At 32.3% G+C, this 26,578-nt stretch overlaps 1 protein-coding gene across 1 annotated transcript; it reads right to left on the bottom strand.

The window, feature by feature from the left end:
* Positions 1-207: 207 nt before the first annotated feature.
* Positions 208-19,023, bottom strand: LOC139513199 (uncharacterized). The gene is made up of 8 exons (XM_071301481.1): positions 18,937-19,023; positions 15,700-15,785; positions 13,840-14,154; positions 13,388-13,466; positions 8,241-8,365; positions 7,282-7,356; positions 6,273-6,497; positions 208-2,745 (listed from the first exon to the last, which is right to left on the bottom strand). Exons 2-8 carry the CDS (start codon positions 15,764-15,766, stop codon positions 2,594-2,596), a joined length of 1,038 nt encoding a protein of 345 aa, XP_071157582.1. The 5' UTR covers positions 15,767-15,785; positions 18,937-19,023; the 3' UTR covers positions 208-2,593.
* Between the last annotated feature and the right edge of the window lie 7,555 nt (positions 19,024-26,578).

Here is a 26,578-nt window from a genome sequence, read left to right as displayed (position 1 = left end):
AGTGACATAACATTGATTGAAACTAGTTGTCAGGAAATTTCAGAAATTATAGCCCAAATGCTAAAAATGTCGAACATCAGTTAACCCCCTCAAAACTTGTCAAATCAAAATGAGGTATATTGCAGTCAATTACATGAACACATAAAAAATATTTTCACTCTGGATATTATCAAATCAAAATCGCGGTACAAATGGTCATCAACAAAGTTCAATGCAATTCTTTATTTACAAAATGTTTGACAACATACGTATATATCAATACTTATAACATTACATAAATAAAAGGCATTTACAATCAAAAGCGGTAAATACAAATGCAGTTAAACATATCAATATGATTTCAACCAAATAGCAAAGATATTTAACAAATGAAAAACTTGTTCTGGTAAAAGACAAATCAACGCAAAGTAATGCAGGTTTTAAAATAAACAAGACCAATACTGGGTCTGCAAGCAATAGATTAAGTTAAATATGTACATTAGCATAACGAATGAAGATGATGCTCTTAACGTTGAATTGGACATGAATAAAGTAATTCCATTTTTTTGTTCAATGAGTGTTATAGAATTTCAAACTATTGATAAACAAAAATGAGTTGCAGCTGCAAATTCAAAATTGATTACACGTTTAACAAAATGTAAACACATTCCCTGTTTGCCAAGCAAACTGTGACAAACCTTTTCTACTTTGGTACGGATGGACAGTTTCGAGCGGTAACTATACCTACTTTTACCGTTGTTAGAACACTGACCTTTTTGTAAACGTCAGGAATTGGTTTACATATAAATGTTTATTAAGAAAGATTTGTACAATAAACATTTTGATGAATTAAGTGATATCAAATTCTTTCTCAACACTATAATTATATAGTATCTGCTGCTTGACATAATCACACACAATCCTACCATGAACGAAAGGGTTGAGGTAAATGGTTCTTAAATAGAATTGCCCATAGAGCATAAATATTGTCCTTATTCTTGTATCACTTAAATGGCGTAGTTTCAACGTTGTATAAAGTTAACAGCACATAATGGTTAAATAGTATATACATAAGAGAGAATCCTTGAGTATGATCAAATGGTCTCAGAGGAATAGCTTTCATGAGGTTTATAATGTTAAAAAAGCTTATAGGCCAAATATATGCACAAATCCCGTAATAACTAGTATGCAAAAAATTGACTTCAAATAAAAATGAATGCCAGTATTATTAACTACAAATGATGTCAAACAATCATTCAAGATAAAAAAAAATGTATTTTTGTATTTTCTAACAGGAACAATATTCAGGTGTCATAATGATGTACACAAAACAAAATGTAAAGTCAAGTCATAAAAGTGATTAAAAAGTAAAATGACAAATGACAAAAATACCGAACTCCGAGGAAAATTCAAATCGGAAAGTCCCTAATCAAATGACAAAATCAAAAGCTCAAACACATCAAACGAATGAACAACAACTGTCATATTTCCGACTTGGCACAAGAATTCTCCTATGCAGAACACGGCGGATCAAAACTGGTTTAACAGCTAGCCAAACCCCTCACTTATGTTACAGTCGCATCAAATTCTATTATATTGACAACGTTGTGTGAACAAAATAAACAGACATAATAGGTAAAAATTGTCAAAAATAAGGGTACAGCAGTCAACATTGTGTTATAAATTACTATAAAAACAAACTGGATGTAACAAAGAAGCACAAAAAGGCACACAGACAAAACATACAAGCTAAAAAAAAAGACAAAAATACAAAATTTTAGAAAAGCACAATAACACAATGACGGGATGTATAAGTACAGAGTAAAGGCATAAAAACTTTGACACAGAACATAAGCAAAAATAATTATCCAATCAGAAGGACATCTTCATTCCTTTTCATCTGAATACAAGATACTGAGACGTTGACTTTCCAGCTATTCTCTCGACTGAGATTTTTAAAAGCTTTAGACAAATATTTAATAAGTAGCTTTTGTTATCAACATCACGGGATATCTTGTCAAGTAATTTTATTGAATTCTGAAACATACGTAGGCTATATAGTTACGTTTACCTATAAATACGTAATTTCACTAAATTTAATCAGTTATAATTTGATCAGTTACTAAAAAAAAAAGCAGAATACCCCAGCAATATTTAAAGTTGTGAATCTACTGATGACAAACAATAATTGTAGATTATGTCTGCTTTCGCTTTGAAACAAACCGTTATAGATATCTGAATTAAGGGATTTTTTCAGAGGGGAGATGTTTTTTACGGACGGATCACCTATTGACAGGTTGGTGTATGACTTAATTATCAAAATATTTTCAATTTTGTACACAATGATATCCTGCATTCTGTATGACAGACTATTCATTTTCATACTGTCATACTTTCAGTTCTTACCAGGTCAGCTTTCGAATATTTTTATTCATCCTTATAAATCCCTCCGAAAAATCTAAAAGTCATACCCTTAATACTAATTAAAGTTAGCTATACGTTTGTTTTTCATTACTAAGCTTGTTATTCAAGATCAACGTTCTCAATTGCCAAAAAGGTATATTTTGGTAACCGTCGCCTTTATAATACAATTAAATTATACGTGGGCACCATCTTAGTGTGGCGTTTGAACATATTCATTATAATTATCTTTAACAAAACTGCACTGTGGAAACCATTTGGCATGTTCACTCATAGGATCGTCTCCTGACTTCCAATCTTTCAAAGCACCACCACAGTGGAAACAACGAACAAAGTTGTCTCTTCCTGTAAAAAAAAATACTTTTTTCTGGCACTAATGAATAATAAAAAATATTGGGTATCTTTTAGATTAATCAGGAAAATCTAAAAATGTCGAAATTATTTTTGAGAAAAAAAGCTTGAAAGTGCAAAGTTTTATGAATATTATGGAATTACATTTACATCTAATGGCAAATATAAGCAATGTAAAGATGAACTATATAAAAGTCACTTAACGCGTTTTTTAAGCTATAGAGATGTTTGTCTTTCTCGAATCATAGTACTACAACGTTTATAAATCTGTATGATCATTTAATAAAACCAATTATTTTATATATGGTTGTAAAATTTAATAAATATATTTCTTAGAATTTGATGAGTAAATAATAAATTGTATGTAAGCGAACAAGTCAGGAATCTTTGAAAACGGTCTTGTTATTGGGCAATAAGTCCAACAAGGAGTCGACTGACGATTTATCCCATACTGACTTACTTTTGAATCTTGTTATGATTGTAATGTTTGCTTCCTCAAGTTTCTAGCTATTTACTATCATATTCAAGATAATAGGGGAAAATACCAAAATAAAAAGAAAACAAGAGGCTCTCAAGAGCCTGAATCGCTCACCTGGTAAACAATGCCTTATTGAACATATTGAACCATGCCAGGCAAACATGTACAGCTAACAATTCTTCAATATTACAAATATATATGACTTACTGTTTATAAATAAAGAAAATGAGACCAAAACACAAACACTTAAAACTTAGCAATGGACTGTGAAAATGAGGTCAAGTTCAAATAAAACCTGCGTAACCGACATAAAGATCATACCCAAAAACTGTAAAATTTCCTTAAAATTACCAATTAAGTGGCAGCAACCCAACAATGGTTTGTTTGATTCGTCTGAAAATTTCAGGGCTGATAGATCTTGACCTAATGAAAATTTTTACCCCTGTCAGATTTGCTCTAAATGCTTTCGTTTTTGAGATATAAGCCAAAAACTGCATTTGACCCCTATGTTCTATTTAAAGTAAGGGCAGCCATGTTTTTTGACGGATCAAAAATCGAAGCACACACTTTGTGCAGGATAATCTAATGAACTATCATGCTAAGTTTCATCCAAATCCATTCAGTAGTTTCAGAGAAGATTTTTTAAAGTTAGCAAATATGATGAACAAATTGTGAAAAATTGTCATTAAAGGACATTTACCCCTTAAGGGGTCAATTGACAATTTTGGTCATATTAACCTATTTGTAGATCTTACTTTGCTGATCATTTTTGCTGTTTACAGTTTATCTTCATCTATAATAATATTCAAGATAATGACCAAAAACTGCAAAGTTTCCTTAAAATTACCAATTAAGTGGCAGCAACCCAACAATGGTTTGTTTGATTCATCTGAAAATTTCTGGGCTGATAGATCTTGACCTAATGAACATTTTTACTCCTGTCAGATTTGCTCTAAATGCTTTAGTTTTTGAGATATAAGCCAAAAACTGCATTTGACCCCTATGTTCTATTTAAAGTAAGGGCGGCCATGTTTTTTGACGGATCAAAAATCGAAGCACACACTTTGTGCAGGATAATCTAAGGAACTATCATGCTAAGTTTCATCCAAATCCATTCAGTAGTTTCAGAGGAGAAGATTTTTTAAAGTTAGCAAATATGATGAACAAATTGTGAAAATTTGTCATTAAAGGACATTTACCCCTTAAGGGGTCAATTGACAATTTTGGTCATATTAACCTATTTGTAGATCTTACTTTGCTGATCATTTTTGCTGTTTACAGTTTATCTTCATCTATAATAATATTCAAGATAATGACCAAAAACTGCAAAATTTCCTTAAAATTACCAATTAAGTGGCAGCAACCCAACAATGGTTTGTTTGATTCATCTGAAAATTTCTGGGCTGATAGATCTTGACCTAATGAACATTTTTACCCCGTCAGATTTGCTCTAAATGCTTCCGTTTTTGAGATATAAGCCAAAAACTGCATTTGACCCCTATGTTCTATTTTAAGTAACGGCGGCCATGTTTTTTGACGGATCAAAAATCGAAGCACACACTTTGTGCAGGATAATCTAAGGAACAATCATTTTAAGTTTCATTCAAATCCATTCAGTAGTTTCAGATGAGAAGATGTTTGAAAAATTGTTAACGACGACGACGACGACGACGGACGCCAAGTGATGAGAAAAGCTCACATGGCCTTTTAGGCCAGGTGAGCTAAAAAAGTCATTAAAGGGCAATAAATCCAATAAGGAGACTTTTGATTGAGTTCAATTGATACTTTATAGTTTTTCTTTCTATGTTGTGATGTTACACTATGGTTTCAGATAAAGGTGAAAGTTCAACCGTATACCTATGCAATACGTTTAAACCTGCATTTTTTTTTCACCTGTACTGAGTCAGGAATCTGATGTTCAGTAGTTGTCGTTTGTTGTTGTGGTTTGTCGCTTGATAATGTGGATCATAAGATTAGTGTTTCTCATTTCTCGTTTTTAATATCGATTAGACCGTTGGTTTTTCCATTTGAATGGTTTTACACTAGTAATTATGTGGCCCTTTATAGCTTGCTGTTCGATGTAAGCCCAGGCTCCGTGTTGATGACCGTACTTTGCCCTATAATAGTTTACTTTTACAAATTGTGACTTTGATGGAGAGTTGTCTCATTAGCACTTATTGGTACTCATACCACATATTCTTATATCTATCGACGGGCGATTTTGGCTATGTTGACTTGTAGATCTGTTTTGTCTTGTCGATTTTCTATTTCTTTTTAAAGGTGCAGTAGCTACGAGATGTAAAAAAATAAGATTTTATTTTTTCAATCAATAATGAAAGTGAAAAAGTGAAATAACAATTCGCTTTTAAAAGCCTGTTTGTTAAAATAAGCTATGAAACAACGGTTAGGAATTATTCACTTGCAATTCATGTGAATTTCAAATTAACTCCTTAGCAAGAAATGGGTAACGTTTCATTGACCGATTTGATCCACAAAAAACTCAGTCTTCTGAATGTAAAAAAGATGATTAACAAATATCTTTTACTTATTATAAGAAATCTAACAGATCTAGAAAATTCAATTGCACGAGTTCATTATCTATTAATCTCTGTATTAATATGTTTATATCGGGTTATATGACCGTCGGCAGTTTTTGGAGGTCACCACGATGTTTAAATAGATGGCGTCTAGACTAAAATACACACAAAAGGTTGATACATATTATTGAGCCTATGTATTATAACTTATTTTATTAATATCTTTTATTTTTAAAGCAAATATGAGAATTTGAGTCAAATCAGTAAATATGAATTTGACAGCTAGTGCTCCTTTAAGGTTTATATCTATCTATTATAATATGTGTCTTTGTACTTGAAAAGTAAAGTTACTCAAAAACATTTAGTTTATAATTAATCATCGTGATATTCGCTGTTAGAGAAAGCGCTAAAATATATGTGAAACTTCAAGGAAGCAGGTGAATTTTTATCACCCTAATATTTTTGTACTGTTTTCATACAATTCCAAAAACCAAAGTAATATTTACCATAAGAGAAGAATCCAGCTTTCGCCAATATGCTGGGCGGTAATTCATGGCTTATACCGGTGAAACTCTTTATTCTTAATTCTTCAGAACTAAAGGTAGGATATTTAGGCTTTGGTTTTCTGATAGCATCAGTTTGTTCAACAAGGACTTCTGTATAATCTTCATTCTTTGAATCTCTCTTTATTTCATTTGACTCGCTGTCAGTTTTACCATTAGCATCAATGCCTGAAAATGTAAATATAACAAGACAAGACAGACATACAGTAACATTCGATCAAACGTTATCTAATCTGTCCTCCGTTCATTATACTAAAAATAAAGTTTTCAAAAAATATAGAAATTTCAGTAGAATAAATCTAGCTAGAGAAAATTTTAACAAAAACAAAAATAAGTGTGGTGCAATATGAATCACTTGGTAACGTGCCACTCAAAGGATGAAGAATCACAAATATTTTTTTTCCTATATTTTCATCAATTGGAGGAATTACTCAAATATGTATTTTTGAATCACTTATGTGTAATGTTTTGTATTAAAATTGTTGCAAGCATTATTTATCTATACCAGTTAATTTGTTATAAGTAATAATATGTACCACTTTAGAAGTTAAGAACTAATCAATTTTGCAGTGTTTAATAAAAAAAATTTCTCAGATTCTTATTCTGGGGAAAGATCTCGATCTTTCGTGTTTTTATAAGCATTTTTTAATGTTGCTCGTATTCAAAGAACTATGTTTTTTTCCGCGAATACGGCCTTTTAATATGTCCTTACACCTTTTCATTGATCTTTGCTTTAAAAAAAATAGACGTTCACAGAAGTTCAGTACATTAAACTTGTATCTGTAAATTCCAATGAAACTGATATTTTTAAAGGAAAAACTAAGTTAACTAAAACTTAAAGTACACATATGTTTATGGCTAAAAAGAACACCGAGCACTGCTGTGGTCGTAAAAATTAAAATTGGTAACTACAACTACTTCTGGTATATTAGCATCTTGTGTATAAACATACCTTTTCCATGTAAACTGTTTTCCTTTTCCTTATCTTCTGATGTCAAATTTTCGAGTTCTAGCGCGATCTCAACATCTGCAAATAATCGAGAAATTGATCATGGATAGTGCTTGACAAAACTTGCTTTGTTATTTTTTTTAATTATTATCCTAGACAATTAAAGCTTGAAAGCAAATGCAATTCAAACCCCGGTTAAAAACTATGTTTTACAAGGGGCATAACTCTTTAAGAAAAAATGGATAGGCACTGATTTTCAATTTTGTCCGACACATTGCTGATATAAACCTATGATATAAATTTGATGAAATTCTGGTAAGAATTGTACACATGAGATCAGCACATAACTCAAATAAACTTAAAAATGTCTGCAGCAACTGTCATCAACTTAAAAATATAATCCCAAAACATATACGATGAAATTATAAATTTTATTTATCCATGGAACCAATTTGACAAAGCCATTTCAAAAATGTTAAAGGATTCTACCAGCAATACTTTTAACGTTCTTTCTCATCGGCATGCAAAACAAAATCAAATAGAATTCAAGGACGGGTTAAGGGAACGACAATTTAAGTTACCTTCCAGGGGGGAACATATTCTGATCCCCAATATGATGAAAAAAATATTCTGGTCAAGCAGATGACAAAAAAACATATTATGAATGCTAATCCCCCCCCATATCTTATAGTGGTAAATTTAAAAATAGTCTGACTGATCGTGTCGAAAAACTAAATAAACGTGTTCGCTTTGCGCGATAGAAAATGGCCAGTGAACCGTGAAATTGGGGCTCAAAACTCTAATTTGGCTTTAAAAAATGGAGAGATCATATAACCATATTCTTCATCAAAACCTACTTTTAATAAACTAACTACAATGTTTACCCTTAAGTTAACTTTCAAAAGCTGCAATAATGATATCACAAAAAAGTGTGCAGACGCATTTAGCAAAAGATATCATACCATCTCCCTCTTGTCTCTTCTTTCTTCTCTGTTTACATAAAAACAGTAATGAATTCAACTTGGCATGTTTCCAGACTACGAATATACTTATGGAAGCGAGGAGAAATAAGACGACAACACATGGCCTGAAAGCATAATTAAACATTTATAAAATTTGAAAATAATACAAAAATAAGAAGATGTGGTATGATTGCCAATGAGACAACTCTCCGCCAGAGACCAAATGATACAGAAGTTAACTACTATTGGCCTTCGTCCGACCCTTAACAATGAGGTAAACCCATACCGGATAGTCAGCTATAAAAGACCCAAAACAAATAGCAAATCTTGAACAATTTAAACGAGAAATCTAACAGTCTGGTTTATGTACACAATGATGATATGCAGCAAAACTTCAACCCCTGAATAATTCAGTCTCCTGACTTGTATACACATACAGAATGTGGTGGGGTTAAACTAGTTTGGACATTAACTTGGAACAATGAGAACAAGAACTAACTATACAAAGCAAAAAACGAAAAACAAATTAAAGAAACAGCAAGAAAAGACAACCCCAAAATAACGGCATGCTTCTATAACTTGGGACGGGCACATATAGAATGTGGCGGGACAAAAATAGTTTGTTGGCGCCGAACCCTCGATCCCTCTAACCTAGAAAAATGGTGTAATAGTACAACAAAAAAACTATAAAAATCGTTTAAAGAGGGTTTTACTCATCAGATGAATACATTTTAAGCAGAAAGACATCTAACAAAACCACAGACCGGAAGTGGCAGGGTATTTATACATCCCAACAACAAAATGGACTCTAAATAAAGTTATAGTTCCTTTGTGTAAATTTCGGCAGTATATTTGGTAAATTGTTAATTATTTAACGAACAAAATATGATCAAGAAAACGTGTTGTTGAGTTTGGCTATAATCTGTGATTCATAAAAGTCAACAAGAACAAGTCAGCTATTAAAGTTTCGCATTTTTGTGTTCATAGGAATACCTACAATCTGTTGATAAACTATATAGCAGAAACATACATGAACATCATCTAGGATAAAAATTAACAGCTTCAATTATCCGAGCACACCTCCAGTTAGTTTATCTAGCAGATTATTTACCTGCCTCATAGTCATTGTCTGTAGAGAAGATGGCTTTAAATACGTTGCAGCAAATATGTTTGCAATCAGATTTATCAAACAACTATTTCAAAAGAAAACTTTTTGATAAAATTGTTTGGAAGTGTAGGGTAAAGAGTTGAAAATACAAAACTGTCAACCAACAGAATCAAAAGCACCTAATTTTAAAAACTAAAACATCCAAAGAATTTTACTTTTTATACCTCATTTATGGGCATTATGTTTTCTGGTCTGTGAGTCCGTTCGTTCGTCCGTCCGTCCGTTCGTCCGTCTGTTCGTTCGTCCGTCTGTCCCGCTTCAGGTTAAAGTTTTTGGTCGAGGTAGTTTTTGATGAAGAGCTTTCGGTGGGCATGTGTTACCTTTCCACGTCAGTTTTAATCTAGCGGCGTACTACAGTACATGATATATAAGGCATGAAGATGTTATTGTTACAGATCAGCAGGCGATTTGGTGTCACGATATCACAGTAGCATGGGTTCGAATCCCGGCGAGGGAAGAACCAAAAATTTGCGAAAGCAAATTTACAGATCTAACATTGTTGGGTTGATGTTTAGACGACTTGTATATACATTATGTACACAGCCATGTATCACCATCATTGATGGCGATCCGATGGATACATCTGTTGTAGGGTTGTCACTGACTCAGACGTACTTATGAATATAATTATTTTCTGTGACTGTATCTTACATTAATTTGTAGGATCCTTTACTATAGATAATTTAGCTGATCTGTAACAATAACATCTTCATGCCTTATATATCATGTACTGTAGTACGCCGCTAGATTAAAACTGACGTGGAAAGGTAACACATGCCCACCGAAAGCTCTTTTTTTGAGAGCACAGGTGGTCGTGTGGTCTAGCGGGACGGCTGCAGTGCAGGCGATTTGGTGTCACGATATCACAGTAGCATGGGTTCGAATCCCGGCGAGGGAAGAACCAAAAATTTGCGAAAGCAAATTTACAGATCTAACATTGTTGGGTTGATGTTTAGACGAGTTGTATATACATTATGTACACAGCCATGTATCACCATCATTGATGGCGATCCGATGGATACATCTGTTGTAGGGTTGTCACTGACTCAGACGTACTTATGAATATAATTATTTTCTGTGACTGTATCTTACATTAATTTGTAGGATCCTTTACTATAGATAATTTAGCTGATCTGTAACAATAACATCTTCATGCCTTATATATCATGTACTGTAGTACGCCGCTAGATTAAAAACTGACGTGGAAAGGTAACACATGCCCACCGAAAGCTCATTTTTTGAGGGCCCAGGTGGTCGTGTGGTCTAGCGGGACGGCTGCAGTGCAGGCGATTTGGTGTCACGATATCACAGTAGCATGGGTTCGAATCTCGGCGAGGGAAGAACCAAAAATTTGCAAAAGCAAATTTACAGATCTAACATTGTTGGGTTGATGTTTAGACGAGTTGTATATATATATATATATATATATTGTTTTAAAGATGTCAATCTTATTTTCAAAGTTTGTATAAACAACTATACAAACAAAGCAAGCAAGCCAACCAAAGTTTTACTTTGCAGGTTTAAGAAATCAGTTGTAATAATTTTATTCAGTTTGGCAAATGTCCGAGCCCGTTAAAAAACGAACAAACTGAAACTACAGTTGCTGACTTCACTACCTTAAAAAAAAAGGGGGAACAGTTTGGAAGTCCCATATACTGAAATGTGACCAACAAAAATACTTATAAATTTTGTTAACACTCCATGTATGTAAATATTTCTTCGTCTTTTTTACGAACACAAAATTCAAGGATCCCACATTTGCCTTTAATTATCTATACGAACATTGCTGTACTCTTGAATATCAGCACCGGCTGTTATCGACGGCTTACTTTACACCAGTAAGTTTGTCTCATGGGTAATTGTGTTTTTTCGCTGTTGTTTCGTTGCTTCTGGTGGATAAATACATGAAATCTCTGTGCCATCATCAAACATGTTAATGGCTTATTCAAACCCTTTTTTCTTCACATAGAAACAACTCTTCGTTAATCTGAGCATGGAAGTAATACTTTATATCACGAACTATAAATGAGGATACACAAAATGAAAAACTAAGCGAAATTGTGAATCCCGCATTGCACGAAAAAATGTGTTGTAACCAGGGATGGGCACGATTACTGACAAATGTAATCGATTAATAATCGATTACATGAAAGATTTTTGTGCAATCGATTAATAATCGATTACTCAAATTTTAGCATGTAATCGATTACAATCGATTACTTTATCAAAAGTAATTACATTACTTTTCGATTACTGTCAATTACATGCTTCAACGTTTCAACAAAAAAATAACATGAGTAAAACACCATTATATTGCTCAACATTTGTTTTGTGGAAATTAAGAAATTTACCAAATGTATCATTTAAAGCATTGTTTCTAAATTATAAGTTAATAGCTGTTTTTTAGATCAAATCTCTTAATGAAGATTAGAAATATTTAAAAAATCTTAAAATTTTGACTTTCAACATAAATGAAAGATGTCATCGCATTACAACAATCACTAAATCATAACTAATTGTTTTTCAAAAGTTTTGCTTTCTTACTGACTTACGTTGGCTTTATTGTTTTTACTCTTTAAATACAAAATATTTTAGCATAGTTATATTTTTATAATGACATGCATGATTTAAACCTTTTGTTTAAATAACCACCCTAATTACAGATTATTTAACTCCCACTGGAATACAATTTATAACCTGGGGCTAAATATTGTAAATTTCCTTCTTTATTAGACATAAGATAATTGAAATAAAAACAAAGTATGTTTGTTATTGATTAGAAGACTTTGATCATCTCATTAGTAAAGGCAAAAATGTTGTTAAGATTTTTTACCTTCTCCAATCATTATATACAAAATATATTTATAGTGTCAAAGGGATACATGTATCTCTTTCTTAAAAGAATTGCAATGCATTGCTGTTGGTTCATTGTTAAAAGGATTTTGCTTTTCTTTTTTAATTTAATTTATTTACATGCGTGTATATCATAACATTTAAGAAATCAAATGTGTATCTATTCTAAGCTTTAATTTCAACTCTGATTGAAAATGATGTTTTCAGGAAATTTAATACAAATAAGCTGACTACTTTAAAAAATTTAGTACAGAACTTAACAAAAGACAGACACATTTCTTATTTAAGATCTATTTTATTATTTTAAATCTATTTTCTTATTTTAATATCATAGCTCTTGAATTATTGACAAGCACATACATCCATTTGTTTCAAAAGCTAGATATAAAGTAAATTTAGGTAGGGGATCTGGTTGCTCATAATGCAGCTTGAGACAATAGACAGAAATAAGGCAGTTGCTTAGCCTTCAAGTATTGTTGATGCATAATATTTTATCTGTACTACAAAGGGATAACATACATATTTTCCTCTGAAATAGGTTATTTTTCATCAAGCTATTTTACTAAAGTAATCGAAATGTAATCGAAAAGTAATCGATGATTACATCCAAATTTTTGCTGTAATCGATTAAATTACGATTACATGTAATCGAAAATGTCTTCGATTACAGATTACTGTCGATTACTTGAAAAAATGTAATCAATTACAATCGATTACGATTACAGATTACGATTACCCCATCCCTGGTTGTAACACGTGTTCTTGGTTGATTGTAAACACGTAGTAGTCTATCATGCATTGTGACTTATTTAGTGGATTGGTCAAAAACCTTTGTAAAAATAAATTGCGTCACATGTAAATAAACAATTACATGTGCGAGAACATAAGTATGCTAATTTATGCATTTCCATATAAGGTAGTGGTCCCGACCAGTTCAATGACTGAATATTTAGCCATTGTGGCACCGTTAAAGTCCACAATTCCTCTAAATTGTTGTGAACTTTAGCGGTGTTGTGGACTTAAGAGGAATTGTGGACTTTAACGGTGCCACAAGCCATCATGCAGTATGAATTGTCATGTTTATTTTTAAGCATAGGAAAGACAAATCTATCAAATTTATACATACACAATAACATGGAAATAGTTAAAACTGTTTTCGTCAGGATTTTGTCCTTTGGTATTTTTCTCGCTATCCTCCTGTTCATCTACAAGTCAAAATAAAATGTTACAACTTGCAAATCTAACGAGAAAAATGCTTTGTTCATGATACACATTTACAACAATGATGCCTTAAATTCGACTTTTCAATATTTCCAAAAAGATTCGCCTTGAAATCGAAAAAAAATGCCAATTTATAAAATTTGTATAGTCTCACTATACAAATCCTTGATAATGGCAGCCAGATTTTTTTGTGCGGAGAAAATCGGACGACCCGGTAATAAAAAAAAAGGAACTTATTGGTATAAATGCACCGTTCGTTCTTATATTTAAATGAATGATGTTATTATCAATGTAGGATAAGGTAGACTATATAGACAAATGTATTCTTATAGTAGTGTCAGTAGTGTATATACATACCACTGAAGGCATTGTATGAATATAACATTTCACTATCCTCTTCAAAATTATAGGAACATTTGTAAGTGACATTCATGTCTTCAACAGTTACATTTTTTATAACAAGTCCAAAGCCATTCTTCTCTATTGTGAAAATATATTTCGCGTTTTCAGATTTCTCGGTGGAATCTTTACTTGACGATAACCATAAAGGTTTCTGTTTAGGCCCTCCAAACCATCGTTTTGTCATATTTGCAACACAACAATTGTCAACTTTACAGAATAGTTTAAGATTTTGGCCATAACTGTTAACCTTCTGTTGAACACTCCATTTTACTGTAATAAATAAAATAAAAGCAATATATTTCTGATTTATTCATGAAGAACTCATTTAATCTTTAAAATATTATATGGTCAGCATACCAAAAACTAAAACAAATACAAAGTGTTGTGTGTGTAGAATGCCGTTTCTTTTTATTTGTTACAATCATAAAATGTATAAAGTATTTGGACATGAAGAGAAGTTGCGATGTTCAAAATCAGCTGCCTATTTATCAGACTAAAAAACACATTGAATTTTAAAAACACTTAGAAACAATCAGGGCAAAACTATAATGTTTTAAAAAAAAATCATAATTTTTATTTATTTACTTCAGAAATTCATATAAACCATCATTTTTAGTTCTTGTCACTAAAGAAAAACTAGGATGAAGATTATAATTTGGTTTATTTGATACATATGACGTGGTTCTGTACTTATACATCCCATTATTGTGTTATTGTTCTATGATAATTTTCGTATTCTTGTCTTTCATTTTTGCTAATGTGCTTTGTCTATATGCTTTTCTGTGTTTCTTTGATACATATGACGTTGTTCTGTACTTATACATCACGTAATTGTGCTATTGTAAATTTTGTAATCTTGTCTTTCAGTTTTGCTAGTGTGCATTGTCTATGTGACTTCTTGTGCTTCTCTGCTACATATTTGTTTGTTTTTATATTGATTAAGGTTGTGGCACAATGTTGGCTGATGTGCCCCTATTTTTGACTTGTTTGCTCGTTGTGTCTCAGTCTGTTTCTTGGTTCTCGCGTCGTTGCCAATATAATGGGATATGATGCGACTGTCATACAATTGAGAGGATCAGCTAGCTATAAAATCAGGTTTAATCCACTGTTTTCTACGAAAATGCCAGTACTAAGTCAGGAATATGACAGTTGATATTCATTCATTTGATGTGTTTGAGCTTTTGATTTTTCTATTCAATTACTAGGTACTTTCCGTTTTGAATTTTCCTCGGAGTTCATTTTTTTTTTGTGTTTGACTTTTTGCATTAAATCTCTTAGTTATGTCCAAGACTTTGTTATATTGATTTTCATATGAAAACGGGTGTATATCGTCCACCATCCCAAATCAATTCAATCTTATTGAAATACAAATCCTCTGTCCAGGCTTCGCTTTCAAGATTTGAACACAACGCATAGACACATGTAGGATCTATAATGTAATCAGATTGAAGTAAATTGTACATGACTGTTTTTCTTCTTACTGTGTATGTTGTTGAAGAGGACAACCTGTTAAAAAATGTTTCTTTATGAAAAATGACCTGTGATGGAGTGTTGTCTCTGTGATTGGCACCCATACCACATCTTCTTATTTGTATCTGCATGATACATAAAGGCAACTGTAGTATACCGTTGTTCAGCAGTCATAACTCAAAACCAGTTGAATATTTTAAGAATAATCTAATAAGATGTTCAGGCTGAAAAGAGATATATAATTTAAAAAAACTTTTTGTGTATGACAAAGCCGATAGTCCGAGAAAGCTTGGAATACATTTAACGAAAGTAGTATTAGCATTTCAGTCATTGTCCGTAACTTACCTTCTGCTAGACAAAAGAAAACATTTCCCAGGAATAGAATAATAACGAGCTGTTGCATATGTGTCATGTTTTAAGGAAAACTTTACCTACAAAATATATTTTCAAAATGTATTATTCAAAATAAAAACTTGCACAGCCACAGCATAACAGGACAGCAAAAGGACATTATATATTTGGTTTTATTATGATTGTATGTGTAATGACATCGGTACGGATATCTACGTTTTCATTGACTTTTTTGTATTCATCTAACATTGTTTGTGTGAATAAATTAAGAGGGTTTTTATTTTTGCTTTAAAGAAAAGTCTGTATCGTGTATCTCTACCCATTTTCGACATTTAATGAGCATCATAAATATACTTTCATACCATCATGATTTGGTGGGCCATAATGGAATGACGGTGTAACTGTTGACAATGAATATCCATAGCGAATGTAACACAAACCGAAGTTTGCATTCGAAATTTCAAACTAGACGCTCCAATGAGCCTGTGTCGCTCACCTGATATTTTATAACTGTTGTACTTTTGCTTTTTTGTTTCAGAGATTCAGTCAAAATCTGCATTTTTCTTTCATGTTCTATATTTAGCCATGGCTGCCATGTTGGTTAGCAGGCAGGGTCATCGTACACAATTGTTAAACTAGATACCCTAATGCTGATTGTGGCCAAGTTTGGATGAATTTGTCTCAGTTGTTTCGTGAGAAGACTTTTGTAAAAGATAACAAACATTTACGAAAAACTGTTAAAATTTGACTCAAAAGGGCAATAACTCTTTATGAGGTAAATTTACAATTTTGATCAGGATGACTTATTTGTAGATCTTATTTTGCTGAAAATTATTGCTGTTTACAGTTTATAACTATCTTTAATAATATTCAAGATAATATCCAAAAACTGAAAAATTTCTATAAAATTACTAATTTAGGGGGAGCAACCCAACAACAGTTTGTCTGAACAGTCTGAAATTTTCAGAACAGATAGATCAACTTTGCTGAAAATGCTTTAGTTTCAGAGATATAAGCCAAAAACTGCATTTTACCCATATGTTTTATTTTTAGTCATGTCGGCCATGTTGGTTGGCAGGCGGGTTCATCGGACTTTTTTTTTTTAAATTGGATACCCTTGATATAATGATTGTGACCAAGTTTGCTTAAATTTGTCTCAGTAGTTTCAGAGGAGAAGACTTTTGTAAGATTACAAAACATTCCAAAAATTTGTTAAAAAAATACTATAAAGGACACACAAAAAACAATATTTAATAGATATAGGAAGATGTGGTGTGAGTGCCAATGAGACAACTCTCCATCCAAATAACAATTTATAAAAGTAAACCATTATAGGTCAATGTACGGCCTTCAAAACGTAGCCTTGGCTTAAATCCATATTGGAATTAACAACTCAATCTAATTAAAATAGAGATCAATACTTTAATTAGATTGATTACCAGCTGACATTGTCATGTCGATCTCACGTTGACTTTACATCTGACAGTTGTCAGTTGTTAATTTCAATATGGATTTTAATATTGTTTTTATTGTCCCGCAACAAATATGTCGGTGCCATATAGTTTTACCCTTGTCCGTAATTCCGTCATTCCGTCAATCCGCAACACACCATTATACAGAGTTTTTTTCTAAACGCATTCAGATATTGGGCTGATTTTTGGAATGTGAGTTAACCTTGATGAGTTACAGATCAAGTTTAAGTTTCCGCTTCGCTAATTTTTGCCGACATTACGGCCTATGGAATTTGATAAATTTTTGAAAATCACAGTTATGCGGACCCCTTTTCTAAATGCTTTTAGATATTTGGCTGATTGTTTTATATGTGAGCTAACCATGATGAGTTATAGATCAAGTTTAAGTTTCGTTCCGCTCCGCTAATTTTTGCCAAAATTAAGAGTTTACAACTTTGAAAGTTGTTGAAAATCACAGGACTGGTATGCCTCCAGATTTTGAGCTGATTTTTTTTATGTGAAACTACCATCATGTTTGTCTCCACATGTGTTATTGAAATTGCAGATTTTTCAACTTTTTGAGACCATTCATGTCGCTTTGTCACATCTAGTTTTTCTTTCTGTTTCACGATTTAATTATTTTCAGATATAGATATATAAAATATCTTGTAAATTCCTATATCTTTGATCAGCAATAATTTGCTTCCTATGAAACAAAATTGGTGCAGTCAGTGAAATTATAAATCCAAATCGTTCTGTTAATTTTGTGTTTCGTCTCGTTTGACAACGACCTCATTTCATAGTGCATTTGCCAATGCCAGGTTTTATGGTTTTTGTCAGGTTTATCAGATATTATTATTCCTATAAGCAATATGTCATATTTGAGTGTATGTAATGATTGTAAGGTGTACATGTCAGTCTGACAGGATTCATATGACCTTGACCTCATTTCCACGGTTCATTGGTCAACGATAATTTTTCGCGTTTTTGTCAGTTTTTTCAATACTTTCAGAAATAGGTCAACTGTATTTGGTGTACTGATTGAAAAAAAGTACATCTGTCTGTGATGGCTTGTCTGACCTTGACCTCATTTTCACGGTTCATTGATCAATACTATATTTGGTTTTCAGGTACTATAGCTATATAAGCAGTATGACCACTATATTCGGTATAGAGAATGAGTGTAATGTTTACATGTCTGTGTGGCATGGGTTCATCTGATTTTCCTGGAGATCATTGATAATGTTAAGTTAATATGATATTTGTAGTTAGACCTTTATGTTCAATATGAATTCAATCATAGATATGTAAAGCACTGAGACGAATCGTTTCAGCATCTGTGCTCTTGATGTTCTGAATATATCTAGGTTCTTATTAAAACATGAAACTACTTTTGAGTCTATCTGGGATTTTCATTCCCTAAACAGCCTGATGTTTTCAAGCTTATTGGTGAGCTCTCAAATGCTTTTAATGACAGTGACATCTAGTTGGTTATGCAAAGGATCTTGATACGTTTGTGAAGTATCATCTATAGGTGCTTCAGTAATGCAGGCATTTTATTATAGAAAGAAAATGCATCTAGAATGAACCATCGGCTCGCCGCCATGAACAATCACTTATAGATCATTATAGCACTATATATATAATATATGGACGCAGTTCCACATACTGTACATACGCTTGTATTGCTCTAAACTTTAACCGTTGTGTGTTCAGATTAATGTCGAAGCGATTGCTTTATTAGGATTAGTATCAGTTTGGGAAGAAAAGTGGAACTTACCATTAATCTCACAATACGAAAGCTAATGTCTCGAAAATTCCATTGTCTATTCATAGTAATATAGACCGTCACGGTTTTAATTGTACTATAAATAGACCTAAAATAGTATGTCATGTTTTATTTAAATCACGGTACATAAGTTATTTTTAAATCTACAACTGTGTTTTAATAAATCGGCTTCTAAAGTGATACAGCATAGAGTATAAAGAGAATTTTGAGATGTATAATTATAAAACTCTGAGGGCATAAAATGTAATGAAACATTTTATTTAAATCAATAGGTGTATATATAAAAATGTTTAAGGGTTCCGCAGAACCCAGTGTCTCGCCTAGTTTTACTCTAATCACACACTCAACAAATATGATGAAAAAATCAATAAAATTATTCCTCTCGATACTATCTTTTGATTGTCAGAAGCTTCTGTCCAAGTTTAGTAAAAATCCAGGCTAGTTTAAGAATCTTAAAAATGTGCAATGTTAACTGGAAGAAAAACTATAAGTCCATTTATAAGTAAAATACAGGAAAAATGGAATTTTATTTTTACAAAATTTACTTCTGAATACTATCTTCTGATCATAAACAAGCTTCTGGCCAAGTGTCCTACAATTCCAGGATAGTTTTAAAAAGTTACTAAAATTTAAAAGACTTTAACCACAGAGTGAATGTAATGTTTCCTGGCAGAAAAAAACTAAGTCCATTTATAAGTAAAATACGGAAAAAATGGAATTTTATTTTTACAAAATTTACTGCTGGATACTATCTTCTGATCATAAACAAGCTTCTGGCCAAGTTTTGTAAAATTCCAGGATAGTTTTAAAAAGTTACTAAAATTTAAACCAGATGCTCCGCAGGGCGCAGCTTTATACGACCGCAGAGGTTGAACCCTGAACGGTTGGGGCAAGTATGGACACAACATTCAAGCTGGATTCAGCTCTAAATTTGGATTGTGATTAAATAGTTGACACAGCATAGGTTTCGGACACAGAATGAATGTGGTCTAATGAACTTAAAATATTTGTTTTGCCTTTGAGCAATTCACTATGCTGTTGAATATTAATACTCTTAAAAAATGTTTGAAGAAATTTTCTTTTTGTTTATGAAATCTGAAATGAGAAAAATTTAACCCCCCCCCCCCCATTTTTTTTCACATCCCCCTTTCCTTTTTTCCAAAACTGATCTCAATTCAAATTTCTAATGGAGTTTGCAACAATAACTACTCATTTAAATACATCATAAAATATTAAACTGTAACAAAAGGTGCTTGTTATCACTAAATGGTAAAGATTGTTTTAATTCATCAGTTAGTAGTAAAAGTGAATATACATTGTGTATTGTATAAAACAATGATTTAAGTTGATTCAACGACTATTCTGGACAAAGAAAGATAACTCCAATCAATTGAAAATTTCTTGCTATTGCACAATATTGTGCAATTAGATATTTCTTGCTATTGCGCAATACTGTGCAATTGAAAATATTTGCTATTGCACAATACTGTGCAATTGAAGATTTCTTGCTATTGCGCAATACTGTGCAATTGAAAATATTTGCTATTGCACAATACTGTGCAATTGAAGATTTCTTGCTATTGCGCAATACTGTGCAATTGAAAATTTCTTGCTATTGCACAATACTGTGCAATTGAAGATTTCTTGCTATTGCTGAATACTGTGCAATTGAAAATTTCTTGCTATTGCACAATACTTAAGTACCAATCCACCTAAAAATCATGCAAAGGGTGATATGGTCCGAGAACACAATTATTTCGTAGTTTTAGAACATAAATGAAAATAAAAAAAATCGCACCTGCGCTTTCTCAAAGAAACTTTTACAGTGTGTTGTACTACTTTTGGGACAAATTATATCAAAATTATAAAAAACTTCATCGGCTCTAACTCAAAATATGGACAATTTTATGTTTAGGGCGTCTTGAAATCTTTTGACAGCTTCCGAAGTGCTAATTTTCAACCTTTTTCAGCTGGACCAAATCACTACTTTCCTTTAAAATTCTGGACCCAAATTTTTTTACAGTGTAATTTCACCCCCATACTTGCAATTTGAGGCAATAAACATGGAGAAATAAATTTGGAAGGGGTATAAAAATTAATGGCAAGTAACCCACTGTCAACACTAGGGACTATATTCGTTGTACGAAAAACAAGGGACGACAATTGTGGTCTCGGACCATATACTGAGGTTTTCAGAATCTGTTGAAAACTTACTTGGTGAAAGGTATTAATGATATAAAATATAATAATTTTGGATCCTGATTTGAACCAACTTGAACACTAGGCCCATAATAAAAAATCTAAGTACATGTTTAGATTCAGCATATCAAAGAACCCCAAGAATTCAATTTTTGATAAAATCAAACTTAGTTTAATTTTGGATCCTTTGGACTTTAATGTTGACCAATTTGAAAACGGGACTAAAAGTTAAGAATCTAGATACACAGTTAGATATGGCATATCAAAGAACCCCAATTATTCAATTTTTAATGAAAGACCCCGATTTGGACCAACTTGAAAACTGGGCCAATAATCAAAAATCTAAGTACATTTTTAGATTCAGCATAACAAAGAACCCCAAGGATTCTTTTTTTTTAATCAAACTAAGTTTAATTTTGGACCCTTTGGACCTTAATGTAGACGTAGACAATAGACCACTTTCGAGTTCATCCGTCACCGGAAAAAACTCCTCAATTATACGAGCCTTTATGACGTCATTTACCAGATAGAGGGGGGTCGCCTGTATCCCTGCACTATTTACGTTCATCAAGCGTCTTAGTGATCGTCATTGTGCAGGATAAACTAGAAATAATGGATGTTCTGTAGGTACTTAATGACAATTCCCTAATGACAGCAATGCTGATTGTCAATTTTGAGAATTCAATTTGCCGAATAATTCGTACAATATAGAATTATAGTTTTCCAACCACTCGCTCAACATTGGAATGGAAGTGACGACGCCCCTAAACGCACAAATGACGTTCACTAAAACCAGAGTTTTTGACGGAAATGCATCGAACTCGAAAGTTGTCTATTGGAAAACGGGACCAAAAATTAAGAATCTACATACACAGTAAGATTCGGCATATCAAAGAACCCCAATTATTCAATTTTTGATGAAATCAAACAAAGTTCAATTTTGTGGTCATAAATCGTGTGTTTAAATTTCATAGATTTCTATTTACTTATACTAAAGTTATTGTGCGAAAACCAAGAATAATGCTTATTTGGGCCCTTTTTTGGCCCCTGATTCCTAAACTGTTTGAACTTAAACTCCCAAAATCAATCCCAACCTTTCTTTTGTGGTCATAAACCTTGTGTCAAAATTTCATAGATTTCTATTTACTTAAACTAAAGTTATAGTGCGAAAACTAAGAAAATGCTTATTTGGGCCCTTTTTGGCCCCTAATTCCTAAAATGTTGGGACCAAAACTCCCAAAACCAATCCCAACCTTCCTTTTGTGGTCATAAACCTTGTGTTAAAATTTCATAGATTTCTATTCACTTTTACTAAAGTAAGAGTGCGAAAACTAAAAGTATTCGGACGACGACGACGACGACGACGACGCCAACGTGATACCAATATACGACCAAAAAATTTTCAATTTTTGCGGTCGTATACAAACTTTAACCACAGAGTGAATGTAATGTTTCCTGGCAGAAAAAACTAAGTCCATTTATAAGTAAAATACGGAAAAAATGAAATTTTATTTTTACAAAATTTACTTCTGGATACTTTCTTCTATCATAAACAAGCTTCTGGTCAAGTTTTGTACAATTCCAGGATACTAAAGAAAGTTATCAAAATTCTAAAAACTTTAACCACAGAGTGAATGTAATGGTTCCTGGCAGAAAAACCAAGTCCATTTATAAGTAAAATACGGAAATAATGGAATTTTATTTTTACAAAATTTACTCCTGGATACTATCTTATGAACATAAACAAGGTTCTGTCCAAGTTTGGTAGAAATCCAGGATATTTCAAGAAAGTTATTAAAATTTCAAAAACTTTAACCACAGAGTGAATATTTGTGGACGCCGCCGACTAAAGTCGAAGGCTCGACAAAAATCATTACGCATTCATAAAAATTCTATAAAACTACATACCAGTCACAATACATTTGAAATAATATGATTGATTGTAATTGGTCTGTATTTTCAATCGAATGTACAATACTCAGTAACTGCCGATGTTATGGAATCAGTAAAACTTCAATTCATTTTGTTTTACTACTTGGAGTTCATTCAAAGTCTAGTGAATACAGCTGTATTAACTAGCTCACTTAAGAATGCTCTCCATTGCATTCGTATTCAGGCTCTAAAATCTTCTATAGGATTATGACTGAAATTTTAAACTCAAAGGAGCCTCTACTCAGCAATCACCTGATGGATATGCTTCCAAAAATTAAAATGTTTCTATCCAAATTGGTAGATGTTCGGAGAATCCCATGTTTTGGCAAATCAATGTACTTTTTCAATAAAAAAAAAAAAAAAAAGATAGACTGCTTCCGTCTCAAGAAAAAAATGCTTGAGGAAAATTACAATTTGCGAAACATCTTTCGGAAAATGGTCTTTTTAATGATGAGAATTTGATTATAGTAAAGATCAGTAAAGTATGACAATAAACTGTTTCTAAAAACTATGCAAAAAATAAGATTGTGTGACAGATGGCCTCGTGACGTTACAGTACGCTTGGTCTGACTTTTTTTGCATTTTAAACTAATAAATAGCTTATCTTATCTAAATAAATCTTTATGCTCTTCATATTGCATTATAAGTGGGGGTTTTCAATCAACAAGAAACTCCTGTTTCACGGGGATTTCGTTTGAATGGAGTACAGCCTTGGTCTTATAAATGAAATTATATGGTGACCAAATTACGAAAACCTATTTTGGATATATGAACATAAATTTCTCTACAATTTCACAATTTTTGCTGGCCGGTGAGTGTGAATACATACAAGTGCATTAATTAATTTTAACATACCCAAAGCACCTTATATAAAGAGGAGAAGCTTCAATATTAGCCTGAAGGCATAGTTTTTTCTGTTCAAGTTACTTTCAGATATGGTTAATTTCATTTCGGTAAGGATTTCAGACAATAGTATTGTAACCCAAAACCTTTTTAAATAACTATGACCTTAAATGTTGTGATAATAAATATTAAGGGTCTTCCTCTTACTGGTAGCAGAGACATGTAGTATATTTATCATATGTAACCATATATCTAAGTAAGGTATGAAGCATTTTGATTGAGCATACAGAAAAAAAATCTGCACAAATTCAGTATAAAAGAGAAGATGTGGTATGATTGCCAATGAGACAAATCTCCACAAGAGACCAAATGAAACAGAAACTAACAGCTATAGGTCACTGTACAGCCTTCAACAATGAGCAAAGCTCATACCACCGTCTGCTAAAAAAGGCTCCGAGAAAACTAACAATAGTTTATTACCTTTGATGTTGTGGCCTTAAACATTAAACTCAAAGATTTTCCGTTAATTATGTGCAACCATATAACGAAATAGGGTTGCAATCCCATATGTAGTAACTGATTTAGCATGAGAAAACACTTTTCTAAACAAACTTTAGTCTCTACTTAGTAGCATGACCTTTGATAAGCGGGACTCAAAATCAAAAGGAATCTTCACCGCTCATTCTTTAAATTTGTAATCATTATTTTAAGATCTTTTAAGGTTGCAATTCCATGAGACGGCATGACTTTTAGATTTTCAATTGTAGCATCTGGAAATCATTTTGCTGCACAAATTTGATTTATTTAAGAAGCTTCGACCTTGACCAGTGATGTAGTGACCTCAAAATCATTAATTACGTTCTGTTCATTGCATCATGTAACCATATATCCAGATATCCAAGTATATAAGCAGTCACTTATGTAGAATTCGATTAAGCATCACCAAAAACATTTTTCTGCTTAAATTCAGTCTGGTAGCTGTGGCTTTTAACTGTCAAATGTGCCCATACATATATCCCAATATGGTAGCAATTCGATATTAAGTATTAGAGTATTCTAACTCAGTGCTTTGTGTCTATTGTTTTTATATTTCATACTGATCTTTGGAATTAAACCAATTTCGGCTGATTTTAGGGGTTATTTCTTATTGTGTGCTATTACAGTAAACCATTGTCTCAGGTTATGGGAGGGTCGAGTGCTAACAAACATGTTTAAGCACATTACCGGTACATTTTAAGAGCATGTCCCAAGTCAGGAGTCTAGTGCATGTGGTTGTTATCGCTTCATCTCATTTAAGATGTTTTTCATAAAATTTAAATGGTTTTGTAATAAATTATATTTTTAGTCCATTAGTTGTTTCATCTGAATTGTTCATATTTTTAATGGCAGTGCCTTTTTTAGCATATGGCCGAAAAAAAATATATATGTCTGCTTACGGTTACCTGACTTTTCAGCACCAACCCCACGTCATTTTATTTCCGTCTATAGTAAAAAATAAACTGAACTTGTTTCAAAAGTGAAGATAGTGTTGCCAATAATATAAATCAATTGCCTGATACATCCTAATGTTCACAATCATGAATATGATAGCTGTTTTAAGCAATTTCGAGACTCGTGTGATGAAATAAACACTTTGCCACCATTTTTTCCAACCAATAACAAAGGGAAATAATCCAATCATTTAAAATATGGGTAAACTCAGCCTATGATCAATTGGACCATAACAAGACGAAACTGCATGACTCAAAATAATGTCACAAAAAATAAAATGGAAATACCGAACTACCTACCCAATTTTTTTAAAGTATGTTACCTGAAACAGACATTTTTTTTTTGCCCGTGTTTTTCTCATTGTATAAGGTCCTATGCATATGGTTGTCCATAATTTATTACTTATTACTTCATTTGAAATCATTGGTAATTATACAACAAAATTCCTTACCTTTGAAGAAATGAAATTATTAGCTTATAAGATGAACTTATAGACGACATCAAAATACTTAATTCATATAGTTTTTTCACTGACCCGCTACCCCCCCTTTAACTTAATTTGAGAAATTGATTGACCAATAAGAATAAATATAAAGTCAATGTCAATTAAACAAAAAACAAATCTTGCAGCAAAACTTTCGACCCCTCACCCCCAAACTATTTAATTTGAATTAAGTTTTTTATCCATCATTGATTTTTTTTATGTCCTCCCTAATTACCTACCCCAAACTTTTTGTTCAACTCGTATGCAAAACAAAAGTTATGTACAAAAAAACATGTATTATTTTTCAACCTCTGACAAATTCTGTTTGGGAAGAAGGATCCCCCTTTTTGGGAAAAAAATTGGTTGCTTAAATAGAGAATCACTCCCCTCTTAGGCAGTCAGTGTGTTTCCACTTGTGAAGATTTCTGATTCCGCCACTATTATCACCAATCTAATTTCTAAACTTCTAATTTCTCTTATAAACCAGTTGATTAAAGGGTTGTGTAGCAAATAAAAACAAATGCTTTCAAGTCAACAATGTCCCCCAGGAGGGTTACTGACTATCCTTTCGGGTATAACTGTGCCAACAGCACTTGCCAAATCATACCCTGTTCTAACCAGAAAAAGTTCAACATCAAAAACAATTCAATTGTCATATTTTCAATATTGCAACAACTAAATGTA

The sequence above is a fragment of the Mytilus edulis genome, chromosome 2 (assembly GCF_963676685.1).
Source record: "Mytilus edulis chromosome 2, xbMytEdul2.2, whole genome shotgun sequence".
NCBI classification, from domain to species: domain Eukaryota; kingdom Metazoa; phylum Mollusca; class Bivalvia; order Mytilida; family Mytilidae; genus Mytilus; species Mytilus edulis.
This window is presented reverse-complemented; position numbering and strand designations above follow the sequence as displayed.